Source organism: Salmo trutta, chromosome 5 (assembly GCF_901001165.1).
Source record: "Salmo trutta chromosome 5, fSalTru1.1, whole genome shotgun sequence".
Lineage (NCBI taxonomy): Eukaryota > Metazoa > Chordata > Actinopteri > Salmoniformes > Salmonidae > Salmo > Salmo trutta.
Genome location: NC_042961.1, coordinates 30,544,777 through 30,560,895, shown reverse-complemented (window position 1 = coordinate 30,560,895; position 16,119 = coordinate 30,544,777). Strand labels below are relative to the sequence as shown.

Here is a 16,119-nt window from a genome sequence, read left to right as displayed (position 1 = left end):
CTTCATGAATTCACAGCTGAGGCGGTGCAAGAAATCCTGTCGGTGAATGTACCATCATCACAGGCCCCTGAGCCTGTGTAGGGATCTATTTTGGAGTGGACTGTAATTGAAGAAGTGTGATGGGTTTTCTTAGTTGATGTATTTTATTTTGTATGATGTCATTTACCCCTTTCCCGAAATGTTTTTTTTGGTTTCTTATACAATACCGCGTCCAGCTGGTGGCGGTAATGCACCATTACAATTGGATGCCAACCGTCGTTAAACACCATCGAAGAAGAAGAAGACGAAGACGAAGAAGAAACGCGGTTTCCACGCCGTATGGTAGGTGGCGGATGTGTAATCGCCAATATACCATAGGAAAGAAGTGTAGGTGGCAGTAATGCCACATTTAATGGATGCCAACCGCCGTTAAACCTCATCGTAGAAGAAAAAAAAGATATCTCCTTAAAATTGGATTTTAAACCTATCCACACGGTTAACCTTATGCCTAACCCTAAATTAAGACTTAAAAGAACATTTTTGTTTTCATACATTTGTATAAAAATTATACGATATAGACCATTTTGACTTTGTGGCTGTGCTATCTAGTGGATAGCATCACAATAGGAGTAGCCAGGTTGCTATGTTGTGTAACTTCGCGATTTGTAAGTATCATAGCTAGGCTAAAGACATTAACATTACTTTTTGTATTTCATTGTAATTGTAATGTAACTGAAATGGGCGAACTTTTATATCAGCCTCGTTTCATTGATAGAGACTAGACTATTTTCTGTCAACAATGAATTTGCTGTCGACAACGTTTCTGACACAACTATCTAGCTAATTAGCTAGCTACTAGCTTGGGAATGTAACTAGTTAGTAAGGTTGAACTTGTAGTTAATAAATAAAACAAGATTGAACTGATAACGTTATTGATAATAGCTAGCAAACGTTACATATCTAACTTAGTTAGCTAACTGCTAACGTTCAAATTATGAGTCTGTAATCTAGCTAATGTTAGCGATTGGACCTAATCTAGTGGAATAACTACAGCAGCTAGAGAGAGCTGAATGGATTCTTTTAAAATCAAGTCATGACATATTCTATTTATTTAGCTAGCTACTGGTAAGTGTGTAGTTTAGAGCTGAAATAGTCTTCGAAATCGATAGCCATAGCTACAGATTAAAGAGCCATGTGTAATTTTGCAATCTGTTCACATCTCTTTCCCTGTGTGTATCTGTGTATTTGCACTGCAGTTGAATTAGATGGTTTAATCTTTCTGTCTCAAGATGTAACAAGATGCCAGTAGAAGATACTGAGGACCAGGTTCCTCTTTCCCTCTTCAACCCGGCGAGTGCTGCTCTCACCCCGGGAGGAATGGAGGAGGATGGGGCAAACAGAGGAACTGCTGGATGCTCAATCTCCATCACTGGGACCAGCCAGGGGGACACTGAGCAGCCTGCAATGGCCTGCCCAGATGGCACTGGATCTGGGGAGGGCAGCAGTGGTAAGAAGACGGATAGTCTGGGTTCACAAACTCAAATCAAATCTTCCAGTGAAACGCTTACTTACAAGCCCATAACCAACAATGCCGTTTTAAGAAAAATAAGTGTTAAGTAAAAAAATTGATAAGTGAAAAAGAACAGCAGTAAAATAGCAGTAGCGAGGCTATATACACGGGGTACCGGTACAGAGTCAATGTGTGGAGGCACAGGTTAGTCGAGGTAATATGTACATGTAGGTAGAGTTAAAGTGACTGCATAGATAATAACAGAGTAGCAGCAGCAGCGTAAAGGGGGGGGATACAAATAGTCTGGGTAGCCATTTGATCAGCTGTTCAGAGTCTTATGGCTTGAAGGGAGAAGCTGTTAAGAAGCCTTTTGGACCTAGACTTGGCGCTCCAGTAGCGCTTGCTATGTGGTAGCAAGGAGAACACTCTATGACTAGGGTGGTTGGAGTCTTTGACAATTTTAGGGCCTTCCTCTGACACCTGTCTGGTATAGAGGTCCTTGATGGCAGGAAGCTTTCCCCCAGTGATGAACTGGGCTGTATGCACTGCCCTCTAGTTCCCTGCGGTCGGAGGCCGAGCAGTTGCCATACCAGGCAGTGATGCAACCAGTCAGGATGCTCTTGATGGTGCAGCTATATAACTTTTTGAGGTTCTGAGGACCTATGCTAAATCTTTTCAGTCTCCTGAGGGGGAATAGGCTTTGTCGTGCCCTCTTCACGACTGTCTTGGTGTGTTTGGACCATGAGAGTTTGTTGGTGATGTGGACACCAAGGAACTTGAAGCTCTCAACCTGCTCCACTACAGCCCCGTCGATGAGAATGGGGGCGTGCTTGATCTTCCTTTTCCTGTAGTCCACAATCATCTTGTCTTGGATCACATTGAGGGAGAGGTTGTTATCCTGGCACCACACTACCATGTCTCTGACCTCCTCCCTATTGGCTGTCTCATCGTTGTCGGTGATCAGGCCTACCACTGTTGTGTCATCGGCAAACTTAATGATGGTGTTGGAGTCGTACCTGGCTATGCGGTCATGAGTGAACAGGGAGTACAGGAGGGGACTGAGCATGCACCCCTGAGGGGCCCCTGTGTTGAGGATCAGTGTGGCAGATGTGTTGTTACCTACCCTTACCACCTGAGGCGGCCCGTCAGGAAGTCCAGGATCCAGTTGCAGAGGGAGGTGTTTAGTCCCAGGGCCCTTAGCTTAATGAGTTTTGAGGGCACTATGGTGTTGAATGTTGAGCTGCAGTCAATGAATATCATTCTCACATAGGTGTTCCTTTTTTCCAGGTGGAAAGGGTAGTATGGAGTGCAATAGAGATTGCATCATCTGTGGATCTGTTTGGGTGGTATGCAAATTGGAGTGGGTCTAGGGTTTCTGGGATAATGATGCTGATGTGAGCCATGACCAGTCTTTCAAAGCACTTCATGGCTGCAGACGTGAGTGCTACTGGTCGATTGTCTTTTAGGCAAGTTACGTTAGTGTTCTTGGGTACAGGGAATATGGTGGTCTGCTTGAAACATGTTGGTATTACAGACTCCGTCAGGGTCAGTTTGAAAATGTCAGTGAAGACACTTGCCAGTTGGTCAGCGCATGCTCGGAGCACACATCCTGGTAATCCGTCTGGCCCTGTGAATGTTGACCTGTTTAAAGGTCTTACTCACGTCGGCTACGGAGAGCGTGATCAAACAGTCTTCCAGGAACAGCTGATGCTCTCATGCGTGCTTCAGTGTTGCTTTTCTCGAAGTGAGCATAGAAGTAATTTAGCTCGTCTGGTAGGCTCGTGTCACTGGGCAGCTCGCGGCTGTGCTTCCCTTTGTAGTCTGTGAAACATAAGATATTGCCGTTTTTAATGTCCCGTTAGTAGGATATTTGTGATCGTAGCTCGTCTATTTTGTTATCCAAGTAAGTTGTCTAATAGGACTGATGGTAGAGACAGATTACCCACTCGCCTGTCGGATCCTTATAAGGCACCGCGACCTACGTCCCTGATATCTCTGTCTCTTTCTCATGCGAATTACGGGGATTTGGGCCTTGTCGGGTGTCTGAAGTAAATCCTTCAAGTCCGACTCGCTAGTACGAAGTGAGTAATCGTTGTCCTGATATCTAGAAGCTCTTTTCGGTCATATGAGGCGGTGGCAGAAACATGTACAAAAAAGTTACAAATAACAGTTGGAGACCTCCGACGCCATTATATCATTACTCCTCTGTTGTTCTTAGTGACAGTGACCGTGTGTGTCTGTACTCTGTTCTTAGCCATTAAGAAGTCTGGAGCCCTGCTACACATTGACCGTCAGCGTATCCAGGCTGTCAGTGCCAGCTCCGGGGCTGCAGAGCTGCAGGGTCTGGGCGTCGCCGTGTACGACCAGGATGTATTGGAGCAGGGGGTCTTGCAGCAGGTGGACCAGGCCATACACGAGGCCAGCCAGGCTGCAGCCAAGGCTGAGGCAGAGAAGGAGTACCAGTCTGTACTGGACGATGTCAGGTATGGAGGGTATGGCCTTTGGCTTGGCTGGGTGAAGGGTAATCTAGCTAAGTCTAAGGGTTAGAACTGGGTTGGTAGAGCAGTAGAGTACAGAAGAGGTGCTGGGGTATAATTGTAGTTGGAGCAGGTATCGGTCAGGCTGCACCCGTGTCAGTTCTGTACTAATGTATGTGTGTGTGTTCCAGGTCATGTATGGCAGCTCTGAAGCACATTAATAAGATCATAGAGCAGCTGACTCCCTACTCTACTTCCAGTAAAGACATAAACAGGCAGATGGAGTCTGTCAGACGGCAGAAAGAGAACAAGGTGAGGAAAACTGCTGTAAGGAATGTGGCTGTGCTATGCAAGCCGTGATCCACTGTTCTTCAATGGATTAGCTCTTGTTAAGTTTACTAGTGTCCGCTTGTTGCGGATCCTCTTGTGGCTAGCACTTTCTGTCTCCTGATTTGATGCTCCTCCTGTCCTGGATAAGTGATGATGGGACTGGTTATGATGATGTTGTTGATGATGATGATGATATTCAAGATGAAGATGTCTCTCTGCAGGAGAAGCAATTGAAGAAGATCAGAGCAAAGCAGAGGAGACTACAGGCCATCCTGGGGGGAGAGGACACACAGAAGATAGAGGCTGAGCTACTGCTGGAGGACGATGGGGACGAAGGTGAGTTACTTCTCACTAAAGGGATCTTTTTGCCCTGTCCCATTCTCTGCACATTCTCCGTACTCTATGGTCTCTAAATTATTTTAAGAATGTGAAATGTCAGAATAATTGTAGAGAGAATAATTTATTTCAGCTTTTATTTCTTTCATCACATTCCCAGTGGGTCAGTAGTTTACATACACTCAATTAGTATTTGGTAGCATTGCCTTTAAATTGTTTAACTTGGGTCAAACGTTTCGGGTAGCCTTCCACAAGCTTCCCACAATAAGTTGGGTGAATTTTGGCCCATTCTTCCTGACAGAGCTGGTGTAACTGAGTCAGGTTTGTAGGCCTCCTTGCTCGCACTCGCTTTTTCAGCTCTGCCCACAAAATTTCTATAGGATTGAGGTCAGGGCTTTGTGATGCCCACTCCAGTACCTTGACTTTGTTGTCCTTAAGCCATTTTGCCACAACTTTGGAAGTATGCTTGGGGTCATTGTCCATTTGGAAGACCCATTTGCAACCAAGCTTTAACTTCCTGACTGATGTCTTCAGATGTTGGTTCAATATATCCACATCATTTTCCTCCCTAATGATGCCATCTATTTTGTGAAGTGCACCAGTCCCTCCTGCAGCAAAGCACCCCCACAACATGATGCTGCCACCCCCGTGCTTGACGGTTGGGATGGTGTTCTTAGGCTTGCAAGCCTCCCCATTTTTCCTCCAAACATAACAATGGTCATTATGGTCAAACAGTTCTATTTTTATTTCATCAGACCAGAGGACATTTCTCAAAAAAGTAAATCTTTGTCCCCATGTGCAGTTGCAAACCGTAGTCTGGATTTTTTATTGCGGTTTTGGAGCAGTGGCTTCTTCCTTGCTGAGCGGCCTTTCAGGTTATGTCGATAGAGGACTCGTTTTACTGTGGATATAGATACTTTTGTACTTGTTTCCTCCAGCATCTTCACAAGGTCTTTTGCTGTTCTGGGATTGATTTGCACTTTTCACACCAAAGTACGTTCATCTCTAGAAGACAGAATGCGTCTCCTTCCTGAGCGGTATGACAGCTGTGTGGTCCCATGGTGTTTATACTTGTGTACTATTGTTTATACAGATGAAGGTAGTACCTTCAGGCATTTGGAAATTGCTCTCAAGGATGACCCAGACTTGTGGAGCTACAATTTTTTTTTCCTGATTTCTTTTGATTTTCCCATGATGTCAAGCAAAGAGGCACTGAGTTGGAAGGTAGACCTTGAAATACATCCTATCAGAAGCGTCTAAAGCCATGACATCATTTTCTGTAATTTTCCAAGCTGTTTAAAGGCAGTCAATTTAGTGTATGTCAACTTCTGACTTGCCAAAACCCTTGAAATGAGTAGGTGTCCAAACTTTTGTGGTACTAATATATATATGTGGTACTAATATATATATATATATATATATATATATATATATATATATATATATATATATATATATATATTATTTTTTATATATATATATATATATTATTTTTTATATATATATACCTACTCATTCAAGGGTTTTCTTTTATTTTGACTATTTTCTACATTGTAGAATAATAGTGAAGACATTAAAACTATGAAATAACCCATATGAGTCATCTAACCAAAAAAGTGTTCAACAAATCAAAACATATTTGAGATTCTTCAAATTAGCCTTAATGACACACTTGGCATTTGCACGCTCTTGGCATTCTCTCAACCAGCTTCAGCTGGAATGTTTTTCCAACAGTCTTGAAGGAGTTGCCACATATGCTGAGCATTTGTTGGTTGCTTTTCCGTCACTCTGTGGTCCAACTCATCTCAAACCATCTCAATTGGGTTGAGGGCGGGTGATTGTGGAGGCCAGGTCATCTGATGCAGCACTCTCCTTCTTGGTCAAATAGCCCTTACACAGCCTGGAGGTGTGTTGAGTCATTGTCCTGTTGAAAAACAAATGATAGTCCCACTAAGCGCAAACAAGATGGGATGGCGTATCACTGCAGAATGCTGTGGTAGCCATGCTGGTTAAGTGTACCTTGAATTCTAAATAAATCCCAAACCGTGTCACCAGCAAAGCACCATCACACCACCTCCTCCATGCTTCACGGTGGGAACCACACATGTGGAGGTCATACATTCACCTACTCTACGTCTCACAAAGACACAGCGGTTGGAACCAAAAATCGCAAATTTGGACTCCAGACCAAAGGACTAATTTCCACCGGTCCAATGTCCATTGCTTGTGTTTCTTGGCCCAAGCAAGTCTCTTCTTCTTATTGGTGTCCTTTAGTAGTGGTTTCTTTGCAGCAATTCGACAATGAGTCAAGTGGCGCAGTGGTCTAAGACACTGCATCTCAGTGCAAGACGCATCACTGCAGGACCTGGTTTGAATCCAGGCTGCATCACGTCCGGCCCTGATTGGGAGTCCCATAGGGCGGTGCACAATTGGTCCAGCATCGTTCGGCTTTCGCCGGGGTAGGCTGCCATTGTAAATACGAATTTGTTCTAAGCTGACTTGCCTAGTTAAATAAAAAATGAAGGCCAGTTTCATCATTAGCTCTTGATGGTTTTTGTGACTGCACTTGAAGAAATTTTCTAAGTTATGTATATTTTCCAGAATTACTGACCTTCATGTCTTAAAGTAATGATGGACTGTCGTTTCTCTGCTTATTTGAGCTGTTCTGGCCATAATATGGACTTGGCATTTGACCAAATAGGGATATCTTCTGTATACCCACCCCTACCTTGTCACAACACAACTGATTGGCTCAAACGCATTAAGAAGGAAAGAAATTCCACAAATTAACCTTTAACAAGGCAGACCTGTTAATTAAAATGCATTCCAGGTGACTTCCTCATGAAGCTGGTTGAGAGAATGCCAAGAATGTGCAAAGCTGTCATTTAGGCGAAGGGTGGCTACTGTAAAGAATCTCATATAAAATACATTCTGATTTGTTTAACACTTTTTTTTGGTTACTACATGATTTCATTGTTTTCCACAATTTAGAAAACAAAATACAAATACAAAAAAAAAAAAATTATTGAATAGGTGTGTCCAAACTTTTGACTGGTACTGTATATATGGTGCATCCGGAAGGTTTTCAGACCGCTTCACTTTTTACACATTTTGTTATGTTATAGCCTTATTCTAAAATTGAACAAATTAAGCCATAAAGTCGAAGGAATTGTCCGTAGAGCTCCGAGACAGGATTATGTCGAGGCACAGATCTGGGGAAGGGTACCAAGAAATGTCAGCAGCATTTGAAGGTCCCCAAGAACACAGTGGCCACCATCATTCTTAAATGGAAGAAGTTTGGAACCACCAAGACTCTTCCTAGTGCTGGCCGCCCAGCCAAACTGAGCAATTGGGGAGAAGGGCCTTGGTCAGGGAGGTGATCAAGAACCCGTTGGTCACTCTGACAGAGCTCCAGAGTTCCTCTGTAGAGATAGGAGAACCTTCCAGAAGGACAACCATCTCTGCAGCAATCCACCAATCAGGCCTTTATGGTTGAGTGGCCAGACGAAAGCCAGTCCTCAGTAAAAGGCATATGACAGCCCGCTTGGAGTTTGCCAAAAGACACCTAAAGGACTCTCAGCCATGAGAAACAAGATTCTCTGGTCTGATGAAACCAAGATTGAACTCTTTGGCCTGAATGACAAGCATCACGTCTGGAGGAAACCTGTCACCATCCTTACGGTGAAGCATGTTGGTGGCAGCATCATGCTGTGTTAATTTTTTTCAGTGACGACTGGGAGACTAGTCAGGATCGAGGGACAGCTTAGCAGAGCAAAGTACAGAGAGATCCTTGATGGAAACCTGCTCAGGACATCAGACTGGGGCAACGGTTCACCTTCCAACATGACAATGACCCTAAACACACAACTAAGACTAATTGTTATTTTCCCTCCCTGTGTAATGATCATGCTGTTTAATCAGCTTGCTGATATGCCACACCTTTTTAGGTGGATGGACTATCTTGGCAATGGAGAAATACTCACTAACAGGGATATAAACAAATTTGTTCACAACATTTGAGAGAAATAAGCTTTTTGTGCATATGGAACATTTCTGAGATTTTTTTATTTCAGCTCATGAAACATGGGACCAGCACTTTACATGTTGCATTTATATTTTTGTTCAGTGTATATATAATGGTGTGTATGGACAGTATATTAATAGAAAATGTGTGTACAGCAGTAGTTATAATAGGATGAGCCATGACTACAATACAGTATATACATATAAAGTGGGTGAAACAGCATGTAAACATGATTTAAAATATTGAACCTATTTTGTTCTAACAGAGCCCGGCCCATCTACTCTGGGCAGTATGCTGATGCCGGCACAGGAGACGGAGTGGGAGGAGCTAATCCGGACAGGTCACATGACACCGTTTGGAACGAGGGTCCCTCAGAAGGAGGAGAAGAAGGAACCACGCAAGTTCATGCTGTCTGAAAACTCTGGCTTCGACGCTGTAGGTGGATCATTTTTTTCATTGATTGGTTGATCGGTTGATAGGTTGATTGATGTGTTATTGTTATTGTTCAGTACCTGGCAGACCAAGCTAAGATGGCGGTGGACAGGAAGAGACCTGCACCGCTAAAGCAGAAGAAGAAGAAGACTGCTGTGGGCAAGGAAGGGAAAAAGACCAACGGAGCGGTGGGTGATTTTGTGTGTGTGTGTGGAGATTTAGGTACCATTCATTCCTGAATCTGTGACTCTGGCTACTTATGGTGAAAAGCATTATATCTTAATGCATTTCATGATTATTATTATTATTATTATTATGACTATGTTTATCATCATTCATACCATTACTAGGCTCTCCCCTCCTACTCTGTGGATAACAAGCTCCAGAAGCGAATGCGTAAGCTGCAGAGGACCGCTCTGAAGGCCCACCCTAAGGCCCCGGGTAAGGGGGTCACGCCGATCCCCAAGCCCAGGACGAAGCTTCAAGCTGGGGGAGATGAGATGGACAGTGAGGGGTCTGAGTACCTCCCCAGTGATGAACTGATGGACCCCGAGAGAGAAGAGAGGGAGGACCGAGATGAGGGCTGGGGAGAGGAGGATGAGGTTGACTACTATGAGTTAAAGCCCTACAGGAAGAAGAGTGAAGAAAAGGGGGGGAAGAAGGGGAAAAGGAGAGAGCGTGACGAGGAGTATTACCCTGACAGCTCAGAGGAAGACGAGGGTTCAGGGAAAAAGGGAAAAGAGAAGCTGAAGAAAGACGACGGAGATGTGGAGTTCTTCAAACAGAGGATACGGTAAAAAAAATGTGCTTTCACAGAGTATATTGTAAACACACACCATCTACCTGTAAATTTACCTTATCAGCATCCAGGCTGCCAACACCAACTTTGGAACATTCCTATGAAAACACATTCAAACATAGAAGAGCTGGGCAGGGCAAAAAACTGATGTTAAAGGTGTAGCCTAATCACTAGTAGGTTAGTCCTTACCTCTTAATTTTTTGGAGAGACATGCAAGACTATACTCTTTGAGCTTTTCAAATCAAAGCGGTGCATTTTTATTAGTTAGGCTGTATGAATATGTTAAAAAGTAAGTCTAAATGAATGAACTAAGCCTTATTGTTTTGTCATACTTATTTAATTAGAATTCAACTATAATATTGTAAATAAGCACAAATTGCAGTCTGTAGTTATCTAGTCATTAACGGTGTGAAACGATTATATCGGCTATCGAGATATTTGGAGTAGCATGTTGTAGAAGAGGTCTCCCCAAATATCCCCCAAAACTACTGCACACATTTAATATTAAGACAGTGCTAACAAGATTACATATTTATAGACACTAACTAAATAGTGTTGGCATGTGTCCTTTCTCTGCACTACAAGCTACACAGTTGGAATGATAATACATCACCGCTCTGGGTACTGATGGTAGGGGGGTCATTCCCTGTCATTTCAGCAAGCCATGACACCCAACCTCTCAGATTGTTCTGAAATAGTTTATGTAGTTGTAAACAAATAAGAATATAATTCCTGAAAGATTATTTTGTTGAAATGTAATTTGATCTCTATGAAATAAATGTATTGCACCCAAATTGTCCATTTAAACTTAAAAGATTCATATAATCTTCAATAAATAGTACCGGACATTCGATTTGGACCATAATTCTTCATAACAATGAGTAAGCAGGGTTCTGCGCTAACTTTTTCCAACTGGTGGCACTGGTGTTACCAACTTTTTCAGTTGGTGGCACCAGCACATGATTTGATAATGACTTGGCCTGTGTCCCATAATGTGCCGGCATTCCATCCAGAACTGGGCTAATAATGACTAGCCGTCGTTTTAAATTAGCATGCCCTTGTGTTCTTACATTGATTTGGATAGATTTACTGCAACGGCATAGAAAATAGTGTTAAAATAAAGTGCAAAATCTAAGTGCCATGTGTTCATTTCTGCGAAATCCTCTAGAGGGCAGAATTGGGAAAAAAAATTGAAGGTTTTTCCTCTCAGAACATTCCATTGTGTTTTAAGTCCACAATAATGCTTAAACCACACCAGGGGACCATTGTTTAGGTCTGGGAAAAATCGAAGAAATGTAAAAACAAAAAAACATTGTGTATTTACCCTTCGGTTCAGGTGTGCACCAGCCAGACAGTTGTTTGGCTAGCGGTGTTTCTGTAGTGCACTTGTGATGGAGTTTTCAAAACAAATGGCCACTGGATTGATTCAAATTATCATGATTCTGCCAGTAGGGCATAGGCTACTTTCTAGTTCTTCTGCTGATGTGTGTGCGTCTGGTAGCGATACTCTATCTATTCTACTATGTTCCTTTCGGCAGGGTTAATACTTGCCTGGCCCCCGAACAAAAATCTTTATCTTTACCCCTCTAACAATATCACGATACTTTTATCTTTCATTTGCGGGCTGATCAAGTAGCCTATGCATGGTTCATACAGACATTGGCAAGTCAAATTCAAGGACTTTAAATGACTTTATCAAAGCACTTCATTGTAATTCCCTATTGAATTGTTGTAATAGCCTATAATAGGTCCAAAATGTATATAAAAAAAAACATGCATAATGATTTTAATAGGCCTACCCGCTGCATTGACATTCACACTATTTCTACGTTGTAAAATATGTCATACTAAATCGACTGCATGCTCCCGACACACACTAATGAAGTCTGTCCATGTGGTAGCTAGTCAGTCTCCCCATTTGAAATGTTGAAGAGTTATTGAGGGATTACTGTATCATGTGTTAAAACGAAAAGCTATTAAAAACCTGATTCCCTTTTAATGGAACGCATTGTATGGAAAACCAAGTTGAAGGCAACATTCGATGTTGTCTTGCTCATAATAACCGCATATGGTTTTTACCTCAACAGACTAGGGCAACACCCTTTATTTGAGATGGCGGGAAACAAATGAAAGTGCCAATATCTCTCATAAAATCTGATCAGAAATGAAATCGCAGAGTAATTATATTGGAACAGTAAAACTTCTAAATTGGCTACCATAACATAAATTACTTCAAGGACCAAAGAGCCTAGAGGCAATGTCGGATTTTCAAGGTAGGCTATTCCATGATGACTGAATTGCGCATTGCAAATATTCAAATGAGACTTTGAACTTTTTAAATTCCTGATTTGCATACACATTCTTGCCTTGGCATTTACTGGTAGATATCACAACTTGGAACATCTTTCCTACCGCTGTCGGTCTTCGCTCCACGCAACAACCAACTGCCCGACAGAATATCTATAGGTTATACGAGTGCAGCGAGCGTATGATAAGTACTTGATATAACAAACTTTCTAGGCACAAACTGTGTTCAACATCGGGTCCTGACACACACTGCCATGGGCATTCCCATGCTGTTGTTGCCTCTTCAGAAAGTTTGTTTATTTTTGGTAAATTGCACATTACTGTTTAAAGAAATCATGATGATTAAAAAAGCAAATTGTGAACCAAAAACTAACCTGATTTATCAATGTTTGTCGCATTGCCAAGTCAAACTGGTCGCAGTATCGAAACCTGGTAAGACATTAGGAATCCAATAAAATAGTCAAAAGCTACCCACGGACCCCCCCCCCCCCCCCCCACACACACCAATCCCACCCCAATAACCAGTATACAGTATCAGTTTTCTATGTTTAACAAGTATACAGAACAAAAATATAAATGCAACATGCAACAATTTCTAAGATTTTACTGAGTTACAGTTCATATAAGGAAATGAGTCAATTGAAATAAATTCATTAGGCCCTAAACTATGGATTTCACATGATTGAGAATATAAATATGCATCTGTTGGTCACAGATACCTTTTTTAATAAAAAAAAAAGTAGGGACGAGGATCAGAGAACCAGTCAGTATCTGGTGTGACCACCATTTGCCTCGTCCAGCGCAACACATCTTCTTGACATATAGTTCATCAGGCTGTTGATTGTGGCCTGTGGAATGTTGTCCCACTTCTCTTCATTGGCTGTGCGACGTTTCTGGATATTGACAGGAACTGGAACACACTGTTGTACACGTCAATCCAGAGCATCCCAAACATGCTCAATGAGTAACATGTCTGGTGAGTATGCAGTCCATGGAAGAACTGGGACATTTTCACCTTCCAGGAATTGTGTACAGATCCTTGTATCTCTGTGCATTCAAATTGCCATCGATAAAAAGCAATTGTGTTTGTTGTTCGTAGCTTATGCCTGCCCATACTATAACCCCACCGCCACCATGGGGCACTCTGTTCACAACGTTGGCATCAGCAAACCGCTCGCCCACACGATTCCATACACTTGGTCTGTGGTTCTGTGGCCAGTTGGACGTACTGCCAAATTCTCTAAAACAACGTTGGGAGGCGGCTTAAGGTAGATAAATTAATATTACATTCTCTGGCAACAGCACTGGTGGACATTCCTGTAGTCAGCATGCCAATTGCACGCGCCCTCAACTTTAGTCATCTGTGGCGTTGTGTGACATAACTGCGCATTTTAGGGTGGCCTTTTATTGTCACCAGCACAAGGTGCACCTGTGTAATGACCATGCTGTTTAATCAGCTTCTTGATATGCCACAGCTGTCAGGTGGGTGGATTATCTTGGCAAAGGAGAAATGCTCATCAACAAGGATGTAAACAAATTTGTGCTCAACATTTTTCAGAAATAAGCTTTCTGTGCGTATTGAACGTTTTTGGGATCTGTTATTTAGCTCTTGAAACATGGGACCAACACTTTACATGTTACATTTATATTTTTGTTCAGTGTAGTTTAAAGATGTGTTTGCATAATTGCTTCTTCATCCCTTGTGATGTATTTCCTGTGAATCTGGTTGTTTTTTCCCCCCCATTTAGAGAAATTAGCCATTGAAGTCACTTGCATTATTTACCATAATTTTGTGTTTAAGTACCAGGTTTTTCCCACTAGATGCTGCTTTTCCTGCTGCTGCCAGCATACCCTTTTATCAATTTTTCTGGTCTCTTGTGTTTATTAAATGGATCGCAACATTTTCTTTGCAACTTTGGGTAGAAAACCAATAGCTTTTGCTCATGATGAAAATAAATTGTGTGGTCAAGCCAGTCCTCTATGAAAGCAATTCAGTTTGTCCTTTTCTTAGCAACCTAATGCTTCAACCCAGCTCTCCTTAAATAGTCCAAATGGCAGTTCATATATGAAGGCTTTTTCTACAAGCCCAAAACTTTGATGGAGAAATGGGCTAGTGTCTCTAAAATGCTGTGAGTCCTAATAAAATAATACAATTATAAACCATTGCATGGCAGTTGTATATTTTTCAATACAATTATTAGAAAACATCTCTATGTAGTGTGATTAGTGACATTTACCTTTAAACCCAGCCCAATACAATTACCCTTGCAGAACACTATACAGTGTGTGTTTGGGACTTTAACTCTTTGAAGACCATTAGAGAACATAACATTGAAACCATAGAACTGCTGTTGGTTTAACTAATCCATACCTTTTTTTTAAGGAAATAAACCACACACACAGAGGGGCTGTTTTCCTGGACACAAATTTAGCCTAATAGAAGGACAAACTGAATTGCTTTCGTAGAGGACTGGGTTGAATTGTGAGGATGACCGCACAATTTATTTTCACCATGAGCAAAATATATAGTTTTTTTTACCTAAAGTTGCTAAGAATATGTTTTATCCATTTAATAAACACAGGAGAGCAGCAAAATGGATAAAAGTATCAGGAACCGCAGCATCTAGTGGGAAAACCTTAGTACTTTCACACTAATTTCTGGTAAATAATGGAAGCACTGTTTTCCATTCCTGCCGACTGCGGCTAATCAGCCGGTTACATACTCGTTTTCAACTGGCTACTTTTTCCACTTCATATTAACTAGGCTATTTTTTTAATTTAAGTTTCAATTCGCTACTCAAGCCCTCTCCCGCTAGAATGAACAATATGCATCTTCTAGCAATGTATTGAAAGGATAGGCGCCTGTCGGTCACAAAGCTAGCGATGACCGGTCAATGAAGTCTGCTGTCTGTTCAGCCTCCCGGTACAATTTGTGTGCACTCTGGTTGGTTGCCTGCAGTCTAATTTCTTTACAGGGAGGAGGGAAAAAGCATGATGCTCGTGAATTTGCACGTCCCATGTCATGTCAGTGGTAACAATGAGTCGAAATCCACTTAGCCTTATTTGTATTATTGTTTTCTCGAACATTTTTCTTTTCTTTTGCGTGTTACATTTAAGCCAGCCACGTGGCGTCGTAGCCTACTTTCCAGAAAGTGACGCTAAAGTCAGTGTGGTTTACTGAATCTCATCGGTGAGAGAGCTGCTCATTTGGCTCCCTAATTTGCATAGGCTACTGGTAGGCCTAGCTTTTTGCGATTATCTGCAGATAAATTATGAAAATATTCGATGAAGATAGTGAATCATCGCTGCAGCAATAAGTAGTGGAGAGCCTCATTCTGGTCCATGATAATTAGGGCCCTCACGGAATCCAGGCATTAAAAAGGAATTCAACAATTTTTTTTTTTTTTATTGACCTTAGTTAGGGCTGGGCGGTATACTCATGGTATTGATGCCCGGACAGGTTTGTGTTTTTACTTTACCTTCTATACCGGTATTTGAATATTTGGTTTGTTAAATGTGATAGGCAGTGTGTAACATCCATTTTTATAGTTTACTTTGCTACCAGTGGTGGTTCTAGACCATTTCAACTGGGGGGGGGGGCAAGCTGGGGCCAGTTGTACTGTTAGAGGGGCCAGTTACATTAGACGTTATTGTTGTCATCGTTTTCTTCACTGCATTGCAGGCATAAGACCATGTTCCGCGTTGCCACTGTCTAATAATGGATGTAAAAAAAGAACGATAGCAAAAATTTGATGTAAAAATTATTTCATACTCCACATTTAGGGAGGCCACAAGGGGATCCAAAATTGTTGTCACAGGGGCACTGACCCCCCCTGCCCCCCCCCCCCCCCCCCCCCCCCCCCCCCCCCCCCCCCCCCCCCCCCCCCCCAGAACCGCTAGTGTTCGCTACTTGGGTCATCTCTGC

The 16,119-nt window shown here is 42.3% G+C and overlaps 1 protein-coding gene across 2 annotated transcripts in view; it reads left to right on the top strand.

The window, feature by feature from the left end:
* The first annotated feature begins 273 nt into the window (after window positions 1-273).
* The window catches only part of ercc6 (excision repair cross-complementation group 6), a 52,966-nt gene continuing 37,120 nt past the window's right edge, over window positions 274-16,119 (top strand). The window contains exons 1-8 of one of the 2 annotated variants that reach the window (XM_029753345.1): window positions 274-644; window positions 1,269-1,486; window positions 3,744-3,972; window positions 4,158-4,278; window positions 4,518-4,632; window positions 8,922-9,091; window positions 9,166-9,276; window positions 9,439-9,881. In XM_029753345.1, the coding sequence (XP_029609205.1) occupies window positions 1,279-1,486; window positions 3,744-3,972; window positions 4,158-4,278; window positions 4,518-4,632; window positions 8,922-9,091; window positions 9,166-9,276; window positions 9,439-9,881 (1,397 nt within the window). In that variant the 5' untranslated portion in view covers window positions 274-644; window positions 1,269-1,278. The remainder of the gene's footprint in view (window positions 645-1,268; window positions 1,487-3,743; window positions 3,973-4,157; window positions 4,279-4,517; window positions 4,633-8,921; window positions 9,092-9,165; window positions 9,277-9,438; window positions 9,882-16,119) is intronic. The other variant, XM_029753346.1, reaches the window with a different exon arrangement.